At 42.8% G+C, this 19,612-nt stretch overlaps 1 protein-coding gene across 1 annotated transcript in view; it reads right to left on the reverse strand.

Moving 5' to 3' along the window:
• Positions 1 to 19,612, reverse strand: part of LOC137537707 (mucin-5AC-like) — a 535,576-nt gene that overhangs the window by 233,998 nt on the left and 281,966 nt on the right. Inside the window, exons 21-24 of the mRNA XM_068259643.1 lie at positions 16,064 to 16,202; positions 15,859 to 15,972; positions 11,205 to 11,384; positions 8,933 to 9,172 (exon numbers count right to left, since the gene is read on the reverse strand). Coding sequence (XP_068115744.1) covers positions 8,933 to 9,172; positions 11,205 to 11,384; positions 15,859 to 15,972; positions 16,064 to 16,202 — 673 coding nt within the window. The remainder of the gene's footprint in view (positions 1 to 8,932; positions 9,173 to 11,204; positions 11,385 to 15,858; positions 15,973 to 16,063; positions 16,203 to 19,612) is intronic.

A 19,612-nucleotide genomic window follows, 5' to 3' on the forward strand; every position in this document is an offset into this window, starting at 1 on the left:
TATTTACACCGGCATTCCACAAAATAGTCAACGGCTCCTTACAAGAAGGGTGGTTTCCCTCTACTCTGAAAGAAGCAATCGTCAGGCCTCTACTCAAGAAACCATCCTTAGACCCAGATGCTCTTAACAGCTACAGACCTGTCTCAAACCTCCCCTTTCTGGGAAAAGTTATTGAAAAGGCTGTCTACCTCCAACTTGAAGCCAGGCTCTCCAGAAACAACATCCTTGACCCTCTTCAATCTGGTTTCAGGAAATATCACAGTTGTGAAACAGCCCTCACCCAGATTTGCAATAATCTGCTCATTGCAAGAGACAAGGGTCAATGTTCCATCCTGATTTTGCTCGACCTCTCAGCGGCTTTTGACACAGTCGATCATGAAATCTTACTCAACAGGCTACAAGAGTACTGTGGCATAGATGGCATTGTTCTCCGGTGGTTCAACTCCTTCCTGGCTGGCAGAACACAAAGGGTAGCCTTAGGGCCCTTCCTCTCCAACCCTGTACCACTAAAATACGGTGTACCTCAGGGCGCAATATTATCCCCTTTACTGTTCACCATATACATGCTGCCACTTGGAGAAATCATACAAAAACATGGCCTGACATATCATTGCTATGCTGATGACACCCAGCTATATTTGTCATTCAAACCTGATGTCACAGACCCTACTCCACAAATAAACGCATGCTTAGCTGAGCTTCAGGAGTGGATGAATAATAATTGGCTAAAACTTAATGCTGACAAAACTGAGGTTCTTGTTATCGAGGGCCAGGGCTCAACAGCAAAGCAGCTCCAGTCTCAACCAACACCGCTAAGGATAGGGAGCTCAGACCTGAACAACTCAGAATGTGTGCGCAGCCTGGGAGTACTGATTGATGGGAAATTAAGCTTCAGGAATCAAATCTCAGCTGTTGTGAAACATTCCTTCTTTCACCTAAGGAATATTGCAAGGATTAAACACCTAATTCCTTCAGAGGATCTTCCAACCCTAGTTCATGCCTTCGTCACATCAAGGTTAGACTACTGCAACGTCCTCTACACAGGCCTGCATAAGAAAGACTTACGCCGCCTGCAATTAGTACAGAATGCCGCCGCAAGGCTGTTAACGAGCCAACCCCGCCATTGCCACATAACACCAACCCTGAGCTCACTCCACTGGCTACCGATAAAATGGAGAATTCTGTTTAAGATTGGCTTACTGACATTCAAATCCTTGCACAATCTGGGCCCTGGATACCTGAAGGACTTGTTGCAACTACATCACACCCCCCACAATCTTAGATCAAAAGGACGTAACACCTTGGTCACCCCCAGAGTCCACCTCAAAACCTTTGGAGACAGAGCCTTTCGTCATGCTGCCCCTACACTTTGGAACTCCCTGCCACACCCAATCAGGACAGCCCCATCCCTGGAAGCATTTAAGTCTAAACTGAAAACCTACCTTTTCAGTCTGGCATTCATGAACATCTGACTATCTCCTCTGTAACACAACCCAGCCTGAAACCCTGTATTAATCTGAGACACAGCTATGCGCTTTGAGTCCTATGGGAGAAAAGCGCTTTACAAATGTTATTGTATTGTATTGTATTATTTTATTTTTTATACAAACCTACTTTGTTTTTATGAACTTTTAATTTAAAAGGCACTGTCCCAGATTAAATTCATTCATCATCCAATAAAGGATAAAAACGTATCTAGCGCAGTCTGTGACTTGTACATTACCATTTCAGCCCGCGGGTATTTTTCACCTTATGGACTAGAGGAATTTTCACCTGTCAGCGCTCCTCCCCTTCATTCCCTATAACTTATCACAACAAAATGATCTATACCTTGTTTTTTCTGCCACCAATTAGGCTTTCTTTGGGTGGTACATCATGCTAAGAATGATTTTATTCTAAATGCATTATGATGGGAATAATAAGAAAAAAAATGAAAAATGCATTATTTTTCAGTTTTTAGCCATTATAGTTTTAAAATAATTCATGCTACCATAATTAATATCCATACATTTTATTTGGCCATTTGTCCCGGTTATTGCAACGTTAATTATTAATTATTTATCTAGTACAATGTATGATGACTATATTTTTTTTGGAAATAAAGGTACATTTTTTCAGTTTTTTCAGTTTTACATCCATCACTCATTTTAAAGAGACTCTGTAACAACATTTTCAGCCTTATTTCTTTTATCCTATAAGTTCCTATACCTGTTCTAATGTGGTCTGTCTTACTGCAGCCTTTCATAGTTGCACAGTGGCTGTATTATCTCTGTTATATAATCTAATCTTCTTTCATCTGATGGCTTTGTCGGGCTCAGGCACTCAGGCAGGAATTTGCTGCTCTGCTTGTGATAAGATAGAAGCTATACACACCCTCTCCAGGCCCCTACAGGCTCTGTGTGAATCACAGACTGAGCTCCTCTCAGCCTATCACACTCTGGTTAGCAGCCATGTCTTTTGTTTTTAAACACGGCCTAAAACTGGCAATTACAAGCCAGGATTGCAGCAGGGAGTGGCAGAAGCAGCACAGAGGGGCCCAGGAGAACATAATAAATAGAATGGTATGCTTTTTACTGTAAGAATTTTAGAGTACAGATTTTCTTTAAGCCCATTATTTTATAATTATATGCCCTCTTGTCATAGATATTATTTTTCCCCCCTAAAGTCAATAGGTGTGTTTTACTATTTGGCTACAAGATGTCCCCGCTGAGCAAAAAACCTATTAGCGTACTTTGTACGCTACATACAATACAATGTATTGTTACATTGTAACTAGGGAAAGTGACTCAGGTTTCCATCGAAACATTGTTTCCATTCATAAATTTAACGATCGGGCAGCGGAAATCAGCAGCGCGGCGACTCTATCTAAGAACAAAGACTTTTTTTTTAAACAAAAACAGTGTTTATTCTAGGCGAACATGCTCGGATTGGCACAAGGGACTTTTGTCCCCTGCAGCCAATCCCCCCTGCTAGCAGCAGCAGCGCGATCGCAGGGATCTGCCCGCACAATTGCCTGCAGACCCCCCAAACTGCAGGGACGTGACTAGCACATCCCTGCGGTTCTAGCTGCTGCCGCTGCGGACGTGAAGCTCACATCCACGCAGCACAAATGGTTAAATGTTTGGATAACCTGGATAAATGGGCAAATAAAATGTGGGTTTTACGTATGGTAGCATTGTTTAGTTTAAAATTATAGTGGATGGAAATGGAGAAAGAATGCATTTCTTTATTTTTTTCCCTTTAAAATGCATAGATAATAAAATGATATATATGTATATAGTCCCACCAAGAAAATGTTTCATTTGTACTAAAAAAAAACAAGATTTAGATCATTTAGGTGTGCTAAGTAGTAATAAAGTTATTGGCGAATGAATGGGAGAATTGCTGAAATGTGAAAATTCCTCTTGTCCATAAGGAGAAAACAACCAGCATGCTGAAATGGTTACTAAATGTCCATTCTGCTTAAATGCATGTGCACACATGCAAATACCAGCATGAGCACACATACATGCACACGCTTGCACCTGTTTTAACCTCTTCATGTAGAGGCGTTAAGTGGTTAAGCGGTTCGTGACTAGACATGGCCCGAACCTCCGATTTTAGGTTCGCGAATCGGGTTCGCGATCTTCCGAAAACGGTTCGGTTCGCGCGAACTTTCGCGAACCGCAATAGACTTCAATGGGGATGCGAACTTTGAAAATGAGAAACATTTATGCTGGCCACAAAAGTGATGGAAAAGATGTTTCAAGGGGTCTAACACCTGAAGGGGGGCATGGATGAGTGGGATAGGTGCCAAAAGTCCCGAGGAAAAAATCTGGATTTGCCGCAAAGCAGCGTTTTAAGGGCGGAAATCACATTGAATGCTAAATTGCAGGACTAAAGTGCTTTCAAACATCTTGCATGTGTATACATCAATCAGGGAGTGTAATTAGAGTACTGCTTCACACTGACACACCAAACTCACTGTGTAATGCACCGCAAACAGCTGTTTGCGTAGTGACGGCCGTGCTGGACTGGTGCGCACCATGGCAAGAGTGCAGGCCGTGGCGGTGTTCAAGCCCATATGGTCGCCGGGCTGTGGTAGCTCAATGATAGAACAACAGTGACTGTCCAGCTGATCAAATTTGGTCTGTCCACAATGAAGCAACAACCTTATTATCTGCTTGTATGTAGGTAGGCATAGGTAGGTGCCCCAGTATAGGTAGGCAGGCATAGGTAGGCATCCCAGTATAGGCAGATAGGCATAGGTAGGTGCCCCAGTAGTTAGCTAGGCATAGGTAGGAATCCCAGTATAGGTAGGTAGGCATAGGTAGGTGTCCCAGTATAGGTAGGGAGGCATAGGTAGGGAGGCATAGGTAGGTGTCCAAGTATAGGTAGATAAGCATAGGTAGGTGCCCCAGTAGTTAGTTAGGCATAGGTAGGAGTCCCAATATAGATAGGTAGGTAGGCATAGGTAGGTGTCCCAGTATAGGTAGGTAGGCATAGGTAGGTGTCCCAGTAGTTAGCTAGGCATAGGTAGGAGTCCCAGTATAGGTAGGTAGGTAGGCATAGGTAGGTGCCCCAGTAGTTAGCTAGGCATAGGTAGGAGTCCCAGTATAGATAGGTAGGCATAAGTAGGTGCCCTAGTATAGGTAGGTAGGCATAGGTAGGTGTCCCCGTATAGGTAAGTAGGTGCACCAGTAGTTAGGTAGGCATAGGTAGGTGTCCCAGTATAGATAGTTAGGCAGGGCCTGGCTGGCACAATAATAGCAATTACCAAGGTCCAGCTGCAACAGGTAAGGCTGTATAATGCAGTGTCAGTGGGCAAGACAAAAAAAAACACATCAGGAGAACATTAGCTCTCAAAAGAGCTGTTGAGGGGTGCTATTTTTGCAATAACAATCAGCCAGGAGCAAGCTAACAAGCCTACAAGAGCCTAACTAATCTTTCACTATGAGAGTCTGCCAGCAGCTGTCCCTTCACTAATTACTGCAGGCACACGAGTGAGTGTAAAAGCCAGCGCTGCCTGCCTTTTATAAGGGGGGAGTGGCTCCAGGAGAGAGTGTAGCCTAATTGGCTACAATGTGCCTTCTGACTTTGATGTAGATGGTCAAAGTGACCCTAATGGCGCACTATAAGGGCGAATCGAACTTCCGCAAAAGTTCACCTTCGCTGGTGAAGGCGAACCACCGAAAGTTCGCCTGGAACCTTTCGCAGGTGAACCGTTCGGGCCATCTGTATTCGTGACCGCATGTAGTTAAAACTACGCCAAACTTATGGCTGCCTAAACCTGATGCAGCATAGATTTAAAGCCACCTGATCACATTCATGGGACGCAATCTGGCGTCCTCTCCGACACAGAACTCAGCTGTTTAACCACTTCTCCCCAAGGCAGTTTTTACCTTAACGGACAAGAGCGATTTTCACCTTTCCGTGCTAATCCCTTTCATTTGACAACAGCTTAATCACTACTAATCACAATGAAATGATTTATATCTTGTTTTTTTCACCACCAATTGGGCTTTTTGGGGTTGACATTTGTTTTCAGTAATTATTTTATTTTCTATGTATTTTAAAGGGAAATACAAGGAAAAAATGAAAAAATACACTATTTCTCCAATTTCATCCCCTATGGTTTTAATATAAACACTTCTACTGTACATAAAACCCACACATTTTATCTGCCTATTTGTCCTGGTTATCACAAGATTTTAATTATGTCCCTAGTACAAAGTATGGTGACAGTATAGTATTTGGAAATAAAGGTGTATTTTTTTTTTTAGTGTTGCACGTGCACGCACGGGAGTGTGAAAGTGCACAGCGGCAGCAGCACTATCTAACTTATAAAAACGTTCTGGAGCCATTAAGAGGCTCTAGCATGACGTTTTTATAAGTCAGCATGTCATTAAGTGGTTAACTTCTTGCCGACCGCTCCACGCCAATTGGCTTGAACGCAGCGGCAGCCCCAGGAGTGCTCCACGCCGATTGGCTTGAACGGCCTTCTATGGGGCTAGCAAGAGAGCGCACGCTGATGTTCCACCTTTAGTCTCCCAGCAGCGATCACCATCTAATATACCTGTACAGCACGGCGATCTAAGGAAGCGCTGTACTGGGGACAGCCATGTGACACACTGTCCCCCTGGGAGACACAGAAGCAATCGGCGGTGATAGGCTAAAGCCTATCAAAGCCGGTCGCAGTGATAGGCTGACTGGGATAGGGAGGGAAAATGATTAAAGAAATAGCCATTTTTATTAGAAAATAAGACAAAGATTTGTAAAAAAAAAAAAAAAAAAAAACACTGGGGGAGCGATCAGACCTCACCACGAGAGAGCTCTGTGGGTGGGGAGAAAAGGGGGGGAAATCACTTGTGTGCTGAGTTGTGTGGCCCTGCAGCGAGCCCTTAAAGCTGCAGTGGCCCAATTTATGAAATTTGGCCTGGTTTTTAGGGGGGTTTAACACCGCGGTCCTCAAGTGGTTAAAGACAGGCACTATTTTCATTGAGCCCCTGATCACTGTGAGCCAATCACAGCAATCAGGAAATGTTTAACTAGAGCCTGCGACCTGAAATAAGTTAAAGAAAATTTTGGCTGTTCCACCCTAGTGAACATGTATATGTGCAGTCCCAACCTCACTTAGCCGGTGTTAATTTTTTTCTCATTGTATGGTAAAAATCCAGGGCTCTATTTGACAGTTTAGTCTACAGTAAGGTAAACTGACCTGTAAAGTTTATCTCAGTAATAACTAATTTAATGTCATACAGCTTTTGTGTGGCTGGGGAAAACATATCTGAAAGCAACGAAAAAGTTCAGTGGTTCAAAATGAGTGTATGACTTGGGCATAATCCACCAGTCCCAATTAAAGGTGCAAAAGGACATTAAGGCTGTGACTGCACTCCAGTCTTCATCTCTGCTGGGAGAATCTTCTCCATGATGCAGTGCATGCTAGTACATAATACCGTGTCTGGTCAGGGAGCAGAGGCACCTGTGAGGATGAAGATGGGAGTGCATGAAGCCACAGACTAATGGAGGAGTGTGCCAGCTGGAACAGATAAGTTACTTCACCAAAATAAAGTTGGGGAGGAGACCTTAGGGGCTCTTGGGGATGTTGGGGCATTTGGCAGTAACAAAGGGGCACCTAATGCCGCTTTAAAGGGGGGGCCAGGTCTGTTGGTGGGTGTCTGGGGAACTCCAGGTTACTTTTTTCCATGAGGCCCCATTGTGCCTAAAAGTGAGAATATGTGCAAAAATATAAGCATGAGTCCACATTTTCACCAAATGCTTTTAAGTCAATGGGCAAACGATTTTTTTTTCCCTGTGAAGATGAAAGCATGTACATAAATACAGTGCTGCCCATAATTATTCATACCCTAACCTAATCACAGTAAACGGCAACATGAAAAAAGGAGCAATACATGAGGATTCTCAACAACAATACCAGGCAGTCTGCAGAGAAACTTGGACATTTCAGCATGAGTATGACCCACAACACATAGAAAACGTAGTGAAGAAATGGTTAGCAAACAACAACATTAATGTTTTGGAGTGGCCCAGCCAGAGTCCTGACTTAAATCCAATTGAGAATCTGTGGAGGGAGCTAAAGATCAGGGTGATGGTAAGAAGACCCTCCAACTTGAAAGATTTGGAGCTCATTGCTAAAGATGAATGAGCAAAAATACCCATGGAGACATGCAAAAAGCTGGTCTGCAATTATAGGAAGCATTTGATTGTTGTAATAGCCAATAAAGGTTTTTCTATTAATTATTGAGAAGGGTATGAATAATTTTTTGTTTTGTTTTTTTTGGTTTGAAAGCGCTGCCATGTCTCCCACTGTGCAATTTGAACGTAAGTGGCTAGCTGCATTCACTGCTTCACATCCACTTTCAATTTTTTTTAGATTAGAATTAGCACATAATTTGTATCTGTTTTGCATTCAGGGCATGTATTTAGTTCCAGAGGGGCTCTGCATTGCCTCTGTTAGCATGCATTTCAGGTGCATCCTTGAGCACTGTCACATGTCTGTCTGTTTGTTTTATGAATAATTTTGGACTGGACACTTTTTGCTCAAATGTAGATAAAAGTTGAGAAATGTTTTTTTTCCCACAATAATGCCTCTTGTACATTGTCTTATTATCTTTTGGGAGACACCTACGTCATTTCCCGACAAAAAATGAATTGCTGGTTGAATAAAAGTAACTTTAAATAGACACTGAAGCGAAAAAAAAATTATGATATTATGATTTGTATGTGTAGTACAGCTAAGAAATAAAACATTAAGATCAGATACATCAGTCTAATTGTTTCCAGTACAGGAAGAGTTGAGAAACTCCAGTTGTTATCTCTATGCAAACAAGCCATTAAGCTCTCCGACTAAGTTAGTCGTGGAGAGGGCTGTTATCTGACTTTTATTATCTCAACTGTAAGATAACTGTTTACTTTTTCTCTGCTAGAGGAGAGGTCATTACTTCACAGACTGCTCTGAAAGACTCATTTTGAATGCTGAGTGTTGTGTAATCTGCACATATTATAGAATGATGCAATGTTAGAAAAAACACTATATACCTGAAAATAAAAGTATGAGAATATTTTCTTTGCTGCTAATCTTCTAGTAATTATTCATAGTACACAACCAATTCACTATATCATATTTTTTTTTTTCGCTTCAGTGTCTCTTTAAGTCAAAATGTGAATAATTATGGGCTTCTCTGTATATAGGCATGCATAAGAAAACACGTTTTCAAGAAAATTCTCATTTTCACAAAAATGTGTTTCTTGCAAAAATCCATTATTGTTTTGCAAAAAAATCAAGAAAGGCAAAAATTATAATTCTGATATGAAAAGGACTCTGGCAAAAATTCTAGCTGATCACTAATTAAGAGCATAAAAAAACTACTACATTTAATTGAGCCATTTTCTATTTCAATGAAATTATAATGTTATAATTTTAAGGTATTACCTCAGCATGGCATCCTGAAAAAACATCACTGATGACAATACTGCACATTTTTTGTGCCCAGGCCATCCTGTAAGGGTGAATAGCACATGGCTCCTTCGATATGTAGATTTCTGGACAGTCAGAAAATGACTTCCAGCTGTCTCTGAATATTTTTACATCTTTTACTGAACAACCAGCCCTTGTTGTAAAATCATTATTACTGTTTCCATCAAAGTTTCCACACAGACCACACACCTTCCCCTGTTTCGAAAGCAAGAAAAAACATGTTAAATAGTCTCTGTAACAACATTTTGAGCCTTATTTCTTTTATCCTATAAGTTCCTATACTTGTTCTAATGTGCTCTGGCATACTGCAGCCTTTTCTAGTTGCACTGTCTCTGTAATAAATCTTCTCTTCTCTCCTCTGTCGGGTCTGTCGGGCTCAGGCTGGAATGTGTGGAATGTGCAGCACTGCTTGTCATTGGCAGAAGCTATACACACCCTCTCCAAGCTCTGCATGAGTCACACAGTGAGCTGTTTTCACTCTGGTTAGCAGCCATGTCTTTTGTTTGTAAACACTGCCTAAAACTGGCAATTGCAAGCCAGGATTGCAGCAGGGAGTGGCAGAAACAGCACAGAGGGGCCCAGGAGAACATAAGAAATAGAATGGTATGCTTTTTATTGTAAGAATTTTAGAGTACAGATTCTCTTTAACGAGCAGGGATGATCGTAATTTGCTAATTATGATTATGCAAAGTTTTACATAACTTTTTGCAGTTATGGCCATACATAATTACGATTTGGAAAGTCAATTGATTTTGTGTAGTCCATTTGTAATTTTGTGCCAACTTTAGCGGTTAATCACAAAGCCCCCACACATGCTATAAAAATGCAAAGGAAAATTGTTTTTAAACTAAAAAAAAAACTAGTTTGAAACCATTTTTCCTTTGCAATTTTAAAATCAATTTTCTCAAAAACCTCAAGGTCTCTTTTTTAACTTGTTCCAACATTTCCCTTGATATACGTAGCAATTTAAAGAGGATCTGTATCATCAAAAGATCCCCTGGGGGGTACTCACCTCGGGTGGGGGAAGCCTCCGGATCCTAATGAGGCTTCCCACGCCGTCCTCCGTCCCTCAGGGGTCTCGCTGCAGCCCTCCGTACAAGATGACGTCATTATTTACCTTCCCGGCTCCTGCGCAGGCGCTCTGACGGCTGTCGGCTCCGAACTACACGGAAATACCCGATCGCCGTTGGGTCTGCTCTACTGCGCAGGCGCAAGTTTCCGGCGCCTGCGCAGTAGAGCGGACCCGACTGAGATCGGGTATTTCCGTGTAGTTCGGAGCCGAAAGCAGCCACAGCTCCCCCGCTGGAGCCAGCAAAGGTAAATATTGATTTTACAGTCGGGTCTGTCGCCGGCTGTTCGGAGGGCTGCAGCGAGACCCCCGTGGGACAGAGGACGGCGTGGGAAGCCTCATTAGGATCCGGAGGCTTCCCCCACCCGAGGTGAGTACCCCCCAGGGGATGTTTTTGAGGTTACAGAGTCTCTTTAATAAAGTCTGCACACAATTATTTAAGAATTACTTAAAATTGTGAAATTACAGTTCCCGATTACAGTTACAAACGAAATTAAGATTTTTCCCAACATTTTTCCTAAAATTTCCCATTACGACTTTTCCTTTTTCATTGTGAAGAAAGATGGGAAATTATGATTATGCACAATTTGTGCTCATCACTATTAATCAGTGGTAATGCAAAACATCATTCGGTTGCTGATAATTGCGGAAAATAGAAAGAAAGTTAATAAATTAGAACAGATATAAAATATGCAAAATGTAAAAGACTAATGTTCTATTTACTAAATTTACTGCATTTTTTATTGTAAATATGCTGTAAAAATGTATCAGTTTTGAGCACAGGTTCTCAACATACCCTAAGTGGTGCCTCTGATGGCATTAGGGAGTATTTTTGCTCGTCAAAGTCTACATATTATAACATGTTTTTATTTTAGAAATTAATAAACCATGCACAGCAATATTAAATATGTATTGTTAGTTAATTAAAAACACATTAAATAATGTGTATACACTGTATAAGTGCACTGCTTGCACATGTGTATAATTCAAAATTTATTTGAGATAATTTGTCCATACCAGTAAGCCAACTTAAATGGAGCTTTTAAAATTGATAACATATCAATACAATGTTATACAACGTTGGTCTGGATTTGCGGTACTAAACATATCACCATTTAGGTAAACCAATCACTTAACGTGTCAGTATTAAAAATGTACCTTATATGCTATACTTAAATGGATGAAAATACTTGTCCGACGGTCCCATACTATGACAAGTCCAATTTTGGTCTCAATGACAAGATATAAACCCATTTTTCGAGTTAGGTAAGGTATTTCCTCATGACTGGATGTATCCATAACATCTATGCGTCCATCAGCAAGAATAAGTTTATGGGCCTAAACATACAGACACAATTGTATAAACATTTATATATGCAGTAATTGTTCTTGCCCCAGCATTGATAAAGTATTATGTTTAAAGCCCACACGATTTATAAGATCTACACAAGATTTATAAGTAAAAATATGACATTGTTTTAGCTGTCAAACACACAGTGTGATGATTTGCATTAACCTCCTGAGCGATAATCCCGAGCTGAGCTCGGGGTATATCGCGCAGGAGGATTTCTCAGGCCCTGGTGGGCCGATTTGCATAATTTTTTTTTTGTTACACGCAGCTAGCACTTTGCTAGCTGCGTGTAACTTCCGATCACCGCCGCTCGCCGCCGATCCGCCGCCGCGATCGGAGTGGGTTAGGGGATGCCGCTGCGCTGCGGCTATCATGTAGCGAGCCCTGGGCTCGCTACATGATTTAAAAAATAAAAAATTTAAAAAAATAGTGCTGCGACACCTCCTGGGCGATATAATTGTATCGCCCAGAGGGTTAAAGCACACATGAAATGAGACTAATTTGGAAGCTGACATATCTATATAGTTTTAATCAATGCAAATTACCTGGCTGTTATGCTGATCCTCTGCCTTTAATATTTTTAGCTATAGCCTCTGAACAAGCATGCAGATCAGGTGCTCTTATTGAAGATTTTCTAGATTAGCCACATGCTTGTTTCAGGTCTGTGAGTCAGACACTACTGCAGCCAAATAAATTAGCCAGAAATAAATATGACAGCACCATATACCTCTCCCTCCAGGTTACCTTGAAGCTTCATGGGTGACACATTGGTTTACTTAAAAGTGGACCTAAAGTCTGAATATGTCTCTACCACTTTAAAATCTAAATGTGCCCCTTTTACACATTTGAGTACCTGTTATACTCTAAAGTCATCCCCTGTCTCTGCAAACTTCTGCCTAGAGCCATACCCCCATGAGAAAAAAAAACTCCTTTTGTGCTAAGAGACCAGTGGCACAAGAATAGTAGATGTCATTCAACATTTCTCAGGAGCCACCACAAATATGGAGGAGAGGATCCCCCGATTGTTGGTTCTTAAAGCGGATCCGAGATGAAAAACTAACTATAACAAGTAACTTGTTTATATATCTTATGTACAGTTTAGATGGTTTAAACAGCAAATCTGTCTGCATACTGCTTAAATAGAATATGATTATTTCTTCCTGTGATACAATGACAACAGCCATGTTGTTTGTAAACATTACACAGAAGCAGGCTTAGGGCTCTTTCACATTAGAGCAGACTTTGTGCGTTAACGCAAATGGAAGCTGTTTGCGTTAACCAAGGTAAGATGAAAGTCCATAGACTTTCATTTTACCTTTCACACTCGACGCTGCGTTTCGATGCGTTGCGGTTCCGACACACCCGGGCGCAGTTTTTCCTCCAACGCACCCGCGAGCCGGCGTTTTCCGTCGGGTTTAATTACCAGCTACCGCCGCTGATTGCGTCGCACCGCAGATACCCGACGACACGCCGCAGGCAGACAACGCGTGCAGGAGAACGGCTCCTGTTCGCGTTGTCTGATGTGAAAGAGCCCTTAGCTTCACCATCAGCACTCAGACTGAAAAAAAAAAACGAATTCCCCCTCCTCCTCCCTCCTCCCCTCTGCCTCTGAAATCTCTGGCTAGTAATACCTCCCCCTCCTCCTGCCCAGACTGAGCTCCCGTGAGCCCTTGCTACTGCCAAGGCTCTCTGAAAAACTGGGTGGGGCTTGTTTAGTTTATAGGGAATTAGAGCATTAAAACAAAAACAAAAAAGTATTTGGCTTGAGGAATGCCCTATAAACAATAGGAAAGGAACACAATTATGCAATGAGTAAAAGTTCATTTTGGATCCATTTTAAGCTATATGGTGGGAGGGGGGTGTTGCTGGACACTATGGGAGCACTATATTCATGCCGTCAAATCACATGTTTTTTGGGTCAGCAAGATCTGAATTCAAAAAGCATTTTCAGGTCAAATACAAGGACAACCCGAATTCAAACACCAACACTATTTAGGACACCAGAACTTCTGTGCCTATAGACTCCCAAGATGTAAATTTGGCCATGCCTGCTGGCATTTTGGTGGAGAGTGTGAGTGATGCAGCTGTAGCATGGCAGGGATGTACTGTGGTATGCAGCTATTCAATAAAAACAGGAGACTAAAAGAAAGTGTTAAAACAAAAAGTTAAAAGGATACAGATAAAAATATTGGAAAAAAGGGTACAAATAAAAAAGTGATTTCATTATTTTTAATGAATATATTTTTGTCATCTTTAAGTTGAAATGTTTTTTGAGGGCGATTTTACACCTATTTTTTGCATTGTGGTGAGATGCAATGCTCCTGCTGCATCCCACTGCAATGCAAACAATGATAAATATATGACCCTGCAGAAAAGTGCACCAACAGTGTCATATGCATAGCAACGCCCCCACTTAGTGATGTAATCCCTGCTGGGAAGGAAATACATCACTGGGACTCATGTCGGTCCAGGCATGTGCGCCGTGACTGACCGCACTCTGTCATTTATACAACGTGCGTCACCCATTGACTTACATTACCCCAAGCACTGTGCGTTACATTGAGGAAACGCGCCATTACCCTTGTGTCGCATTGGATGTTTACGGCACACAACGGACCATAATACGTGCAAGAGTTTCCATAGACTTTCATGGCTTTTGCTTCCCCTTGCAGCAAAATAGGGTAACACAACACAGGTTTACCCTTCTAGTGTAAAAGAGGTCTTAAAAAGGAAACTGTAGCATGTTTGTTGACGCAAAGAAAAAGTCAAAATCGCCATCTCCACCTAACTGTCTGGGATGGACAGACATCTGGAAGTCTCATTATTAGAGAGTAGTACAAACTTCCACCAAAGTTCGCCCAAACAAAGTCTATCTCCACATGTGAGAGTAGATACTCCCACCTTTTCACATGGGGATGACCATTTTGTCCTTGATTTGGAAAAGAGTGAGGAGGGAGGTGTGTGGAAATTTCTGCACCCCTCTTTCAAAGACTTTGTCATGGGCCAAAGGCAGACCATTACTAGCAAGGGCTAAATGTAATGTCCACAAATGGTGCTAAAATTTTTTTTGGGTGAATCATGCAATTTTTTGTATGTAGCAATACTAGAAATAAGATTAATGACTGACTAGATATGTGATTAGGATTGTGCCTGAATTCTGTAGTGAACTCCTGTGGCAACAAGAGGAGCAATCAAGGTCATGATGAAAGGTGAAGGTGCTGCTCTATGGGTGTAGGGTACAACTGTAATGTGAGTAAAACAAAAAGCAGTCCAAAGTGAAAAGAAGACAGGGTCTCTACCTGGATTTTTAGGCCGATTGGCCAAATTTATTTTGCGAACAACACAGTGCTTTTGCTCTGTTATTTGCAAAATAAATTTGTCCAATCGGCCTAAAAATCCAGGTAGAGACCCTGTCTTCTTTTCACTTTGGACTGTTGCTACACCCTTGGTGGATATGGGTGTGGACTCCCTGCTGCTATTATTTGCTTGGGTTGCAGCATCAAGGTATTTTATATTACTTAAAACAAAAAGCAGAGCAAACTTGGTGTTGTGTCAAAAAATGGCCAGCCAGCCATGTAATAATCTCACTTGGATCAGTTGCTGGGAGACCAGTGCAGGCATTCCAGTGGTTGTGCTTTGTCCCTCCAGCATTCTCCTCCAGCTGCGAGCTGTCCCTGCACTCTGCCGGCACTTAGAGTAGCTAGAGTAGTGGTATGACTTGTATTGATGCGGTACACTCTGGTGAGTGACAAGCTTTTCCTGCACTTTGTGGGTGCTCAGTAGGTGGAGGAGTGTTGGGGCTGTGTAGGAGTGTATGCAGTAAGACTGTGTATAGGTATAGTATTGGGGGGCTGCACAAAATGCGGAATGTTTTTTTTTCTGGTTAAATGCCAAATTCATACATGTGAAAAACAGAGCATTTGTTTTACTTTGACAAACAAACTAGAAACAAGCTTGAAAATAGAAGAAAAAAATTATTTTGGTACCTGGATAAAACAAGGTAAATGCAGACAAATTGGGAATGGCAGTGTTGATTGTTAGGGACATTGTAGAATAGTCAGTGGGTGGATCATATGACCACATTTTTATTTATTTTTTTACCAAAAAGGTGTTAATTAAGTGAAAAAGGTTATGGCATACAACCACTCGTTAGAAAATATACATGGCTTCAGTACAAAGGGTAACAAATGCATTGTTAATTTGCATCGCACAATCACAATACAAAATATATAAGTCACTGCATTGATAATAAAAAAGTCCTATAGCATATCCAAAAAATGCAAAAATAAAAAATAAAAAAGGAAAGAAGAAAAAACTCAGCATTTAACAACATACAGCATACGGTGTATGAATTGCACAATGTTTAAGTGACATCACAGTTAAGAATATTAAATACAGCATGCACCACATATTTTAATTTCAATTATACTACAGGCAAAAATAATAGCAATAATAACTTACCCCTAGAAACACTACAATTGCCACAGAGCAAGATGTCCCTGTTGTCCCACATGGAATATTCTCAGTGATAATTTTAAAGGTTCCGTTCTCCAAATCCTTAGCATCACAATAGTCCTGCGAGGATGTATAAGACAACACATGTAGTGGGAGCATATTCACAAATGTAATATGTGCTTGAACTTTTATTGTTCACAGAAAATCATACCTGCACCAAAGTATATTCACAGTTCCCATTAGTTGTGTAATGTTTATTATCAAATGTAATGAAATGTCCCTCTCCATACAATGTACAGATTGCTTTTTCTGGTTTGCTGTCACAAATCCAAGTCCTGTTTTGGCACACACTGTTAAAATAAGGATAACATTTATTGCAATGAAACTGAGAGGGGTAAGCAAATAGGATTATTTAAAGAGGGTTGCAACACCAAAAATAAAAACAAGTCTAAAAAATAGTGTTTGTCCTCAATACTATGTATACCCCTTTAATTTTTTTTAAATGGGGTAAGAATATGTCTCCCCCTCATTTTCCCCCAACCCACCCATGCCTGTGCCATTGCCGAGTCACTGGTCCAGGAGGTTGTGGGTAAGCCTGCAAGATCGTGGAGAAGGTATCTTTTCCCTCCTCCCCTCCTTTGTGTTTGAAAGTCTTGCAAGAGCTGCAAGAAGTTTGGATCTTTTCAATGAACTGGTTCATTCGAATCAGTTCATTAAAAAAAAAAGATCCAGATCCTGAACGAATAATTTGACTCAATATACTGGGGAAAGCCAAACTCGCACAGTGTGTCGGACCTTGCCTGGTGCTGGTACTGAGAAGGTTTTAGAACATTCTGAGTTATGGGCTGTCTGTTAGGCAGTTCGAAAGTGACCTGGTGATAACACTGGGGTCCTATCCCTCGTGTTTAGTATCATTGTGCAGACTGACCTGAAAATGCTATTAAATCTGCCCTGACCTGTACGGTTCTGTGAGATAGAGTCCATATACGGTTAGATATATCCCAGTAAAAGGGGGAGGGCTCATGTTCTAAGGGGGTGTGTGGTTCCCACCCTCACTCCTTACTACTGTGTCAGGGTTATAAAAATGGCAGAGGACCCAAAATCAATGTCCTCCACTTTGAAACATCATCCTGATTACATCCTTGCCAGCTTGAGGACATGCTGGCATCCGGCTTGTTTGGACTTTGACGCTGAGTCCTCCACTCTGAAACCAAAGACTTAGCATTACTTTTCCAAAAGGACACTTTCACCTGAACTTAAGTATCCGTATTTTCTTCCCTTTTTATTTTTTATACTGCGCTACGATTGTCTCCATAATTGTTGATGTTAATGATTTTCTGTATATATTAATTATTTATATTGCATTAATAATAAAACGACTAAAAAGTCATTTTATTTGTTCAGCTACCCCTGCTATTCAGCCGCACAAACTGAATTCTAGCTTCTGAAGAGTCGCGACTATTGTTGATAGCTAGATAAAATAGAGTGTGTTTAACCATTTTATTTGCAGGTCTAGAGTCAGCCAGTCAGTGGGATTCTCTGTCCCATGGTAACAGAGATGGTGGCAGCCTAGTATTTTGTGTTTAACAGACCGCACGCCTCCCTCTGGTCTGTCTGCTGCCAAAATTCCAGCGGTTTCTGTGCACCGATTGCGACCACAGATTGCATGGCCTGTGTGCTGAAACCGATTGGAAGCCATTGTGCTGTCCCGGCCACTAGGGGGCTTGTGACAAAAGATGCCTGATTTGGTCCAACAAATGAGAGAAGTATAAATTGATAACTTGATAGCATGTGCTTCTTCATTAATTCTCCTTTCCTAAATAGAATTACAGTCTATGGGGCTGCACCTTAGTTAAGCAACCTATTATGACCTTTTCTTTCAATGGCAAAATATTCTCTTGCTTCTTTTACTTGTCAGCTAGGTCACATGACATTTCCAATGGTATGTGTCCCAGTCTAATTTATAAGCTGCAGTAGCAAGAGTAGAAACATTGCTGAAAAAAAGCCAAAGCTTCACTGTGATACAATGGGCAGTAATGCAGAGTTCTTGAAAACAGGGAAGAGAAAAGGAAACTGGGAGCCCAATATGGTGTAGTGTGTTTGAAAATCACAAGGGAGCACTGTTAGTAACTTGAAGCAGTTATACTCACAAGAGTGGGTTACTATACAGGCAACCACTGTGTAGGCAGGGGGGGGGGGGGATTATGACCTTACCCCACTCAGCAGGCACGTGCACAGGGAGGTGCTCTGGGTGCCCAGGCACCCCCCTTTTTAAAATCTTCAAAAAAGGCCCCTCTCGCTGCACAAAATAAGCTCCGCCCCCGGTCGTGATAAGCCCCGCCCACCTGTGGGAAGCTCCGCCCCCGCCTGGGACACTTTCAAGTGAAGAGGCCCAGACAGGAATCCTAGTGTGGCATACTGACCTCTCCCTCCACCTAGGACCCATACTGACCTCTACCTCCCCCAGCACCCATAGTGACCTCTCCCTCCACCTACTAACCCAGTGACCACTCCCTCCCCTAGCACTTACAGTGACCTCTCCCTCCACCTAGGACCCATACTGACCTCTCCCTACCCAGTACCCACAGTGACATCTCCTTTCACCTAGCACCCACAGTGAGCTCTCCCGCCACCTAGCACAAACAGTGACCTCTCTCTTACCCAGCACCCACAGTGAACTCTCCCTCCCCCAGTACCCACAGTGACATCTCCTTTCACCTAGCATCCACAGTGACCTCTCCCTCCACCTAGCACCCACAGTGACCTCTCCCTCCACCTGGGACCCATAGTGACCTCTCCCTCCCCAGCACCCACAGTGACCTCTCCCTGCACCTAGCACCCACAGTGACCTCTCCCTGCACCTAGCACCCACAGTGACCTCTCCCTCCACCTAGCACCCACAGTGACCTCTCCCTCCACCTAGCACCCACAGTGACCTCTCCCTCCACCTGGGACCCATAGTGACCTCTCCCTCCCCAGCACCCACAGTGACCTCTCCCTGCACCTAGCACCCACAGTGACCTCTTCCTCCACCTAGCACCCACAGTGACCTCTCCCTCCACTTAGCACCCACAGTGACCTCTCTCTTACCCAGCACCCACAGTGACCTCTCCCTCCACCTAACACCCACAGTGACCTCTCCCTCCACCTGGGATCCATAGTGACCTCTCCCTCCCCAGCACCCACAGTGACCTCTACCTCCACCTAGCACCCACAGTGACCTCTCCCTCCACCTAGGACCCATAGTGACTGCTCCCTCCCCCAGCACCCACAGTGACCTCTCCCTCCATCTAGCACCCACAGTGACCTCTCCCTCCCCAGCTCTAGCAGTGATCCTGCCTACCCCAGCACCCACACTGACCTATCCCTCCGCCAGCACCCACAGTGATTTTTCCCTCCCCCAGTGGCTACCCTCCTGTCCCCTGCAGCACCCACAGGGACCTCCCATCCCAAAAGCAGCACCTACAGTGACCTCTCCTATTGCCAGCACTCACAGTGGCTTCTCCCAACACCCAGCATCCACTCCCTCCTCCAGTAACCACACTGACTTCTCCCAGAACCCACAGTGGCCTACCCTTCCCCCAGCACCCACACTGACCTCTACCTTCCTTAGCAGCAACTATGCCATTCATAGCAGCACCTATAGTGACCTCCCACCCCCAAAGGACCCACACTGACCTCTACTTTCCACAGCACCCACAGTTACTTCTCCCCCAGCACCCACAGTGACCTACCCTTCCCCCATCAACCACACCGACCT

The sequence above is a fragment of the Hyperolius riggenbachi genome, chromosome 11 (genome assembly GCF_040937935.1).
Source record: "Hyperolius riggenbachi isolate aHypRig1 chromosome 11, aHypRig1.pri, whole genome shotgun sequence".
Lineage (NCBI taxonomy): Eukaryota > Metazoa > Chordata > Amphibia > Anura > Hyperoliidae > Hyperolius > Hyperolius riggenbachi.